This window comes from Lottia gigantea (assembly GCF_000327385.1).
Source record: "Lottia gigantea unplaced genomic scaffold LOTGIsca_3, whole genome shotgun sequence".
Lineage (NCBI taxonomy): Eukaryota > Metazoa > Mollusca > Gastropoda > Lottiidae > Lottia > Lottia gigantea.
In genome coordinates, this window is record NW_008708986.1 from 5,370 (window position 1) to 7,223 (window position 1,854).

The 1,854-nt window shown below is 44.1% G+C and overlaps 1 protein-coding gene across 1 annotated transcript in view; it reads left to right on the forward strand.

Annotated features, from left to right (window-relative positions):
- Positions 1-1,396: 1,396 nt before the first annotated feature.
- LOTGIDRAFT_153098 (hypothetical protein) overlaps positions 1,397-1,854 on the forward strand; it is a gene marked incomplete at both ends in the record, with an annotated part of 1,416 nt that continues 958 nt past the window's right edge. Inside the window, one exon of the mRNA XM_009057036.1 lies at positions 1,397-1,808. Within this exon, the coding sequence (XP_009055284.1) occupies positions 1,397-1,808 (412 nt within the window). The remainder of the gene's footprint in view (positions 1,809-1,854) is intronic.

A 1,854-nucleotide genomic window follows, 5' to 3' on the forward strand; every position in this document is an offset into this window, starting at 1 on the left:
GTTAAAACCGAATGGCTTCCTCGTTTTCTTAACGGCGGCTTGTTGGTCTAGGGGTATGATTCTCGCTTTGGGTGCGAGAGGTCCCGGGTTCGAATCCCGGACAAGCCCTGAAAGTTTTTTTTTCCATTTTGACTCATTTCCTTTTTCTCAGTATCACCGTTATCTTTTGTTTCGGGAAATGTTTCGAACTCTCGTCCGGCTTGTTGGTCTAGAGGTATGATTCTCGCTTAGGGTGCGAGAGGTCCCGGGTTCAATTCCCGGACAAGCCCAACTTTTCTTTCACGTCCGTGTGTATCTGGCAGCGTTATTTCCATTCGTTTCTTTCTCCTTGTTTCCTGACGACAGGAGTTAACTCGTTTTTAATGCTGTACACCGGCCAGAACGATGTAGCTAATTTTCTGCCGACACAGTGCTGGCTTGTTTGTCTAGCGGTATGATTCTCGCTTCGGGTGCGAGAGGTCCCGGGTTCGATTCCCGGACAAGCCCTATTTTCATCCACGACCCAACATCCAAATGGCTTCCATTTTTTCGTGCGTTGGCGGGAACGTGCACGGCTGAGAATCGCCCGCGAAAAGTCTGTGTTGGCAGATGTACATGTGTGGTATAGGCGACGGCGGCGATCAAACTGACTGGCTTGGAGATTGGCTTTCAACCGAGATATCGTTGTGACGAAAGGAACATTAAAGCTTGTTTGATCAGTTTCTCTTCTCAATCAACTGTCGGCTGACGTCAACTTGAAGGAAAAGGCTGGTTTTCGCATCCAATCAAGCATGTCAAGTGGAAAGCGCAGTGGCTTTTGCGATCGATTCTAATCCGAAATGTTAAAAACCGAATGGCTTCCTCGTTTACTTAACGGCGGCTTGTTGGTCTAGGGGTATGATTCTCGCTTTGGGTGCGAGAGGTCCCGGGTTCGAATCCCGGACAAGCCCTGAAAGTTTTTTTTTCCATTTTGACTCATTTCCTTTCTCTCAGTATCACCGTTATCTTTTGTTTCGGGAAATGTTTTTGAACTCTCGTCCGGCTTGTTGGTCTAGAGGTATGATTCTCGCTTAGGGTGCGAGAGGTCCCGGGTTCAATTCCCGGACAAGCCCAACTTTTCTTTCACGTCCGTGTGTATCTGGCAGCGTTATTTCCATTCGTTTCTTTCTCCTTGTTTCCTGACGACAGGAGTTAATGACTTCCGGTTTGATGAAAATAGGAGTAAGACGTGAAATGGTATTGCTCTGATTAATCGCCTAACATCGAGTTTTGTGTGGATATTTTTTTGTAAATGATTACTGTAAGTAATTAACAAACACTTTTGTGACATTGTTCGATTTGAAATTTGTTTATAAGTGGACTGATTTAACATTTTTGGGGCCTTTGGCCCGGCTGGTGTTTAGCCAGTAAATCCGACATGGCGTCCGGTGTGTCGTCTGCCACAACAAACCTATTAATTAAAGACAATACGGTAAAGGTTATACTTTCTGACAATGTAAAACTGCTTGCTGCTGACGTTATAAAATTAGTTGAAGATAAACTTGGTGACGATAGCGTTCTTGCTATTGTTCCTTGTAATGGATCATATGATGTTACCGTCGTCAATAATAAATTAGCTAGTGTTATAGCACGAGATGGTTTGCTCCATGGCTCTGAAGGTCTTCATTGTAAATTGATAGATTCCAGAGTAAAAGTTGTGTCTTTCATGCATATCCCTGTTTATGTTTCCGACAAGGATATTGAAGTCAAATTGAAATCTTGNGGTGTGACCTCATGTGGTCCTATAATCAGAAAAACTAAGGACTATGATGGTAAAAAGAAGTATGATGGTACGAGGTTTGTAAAGGTGGAATTCCCCCCCACCGTCTGTAGTTT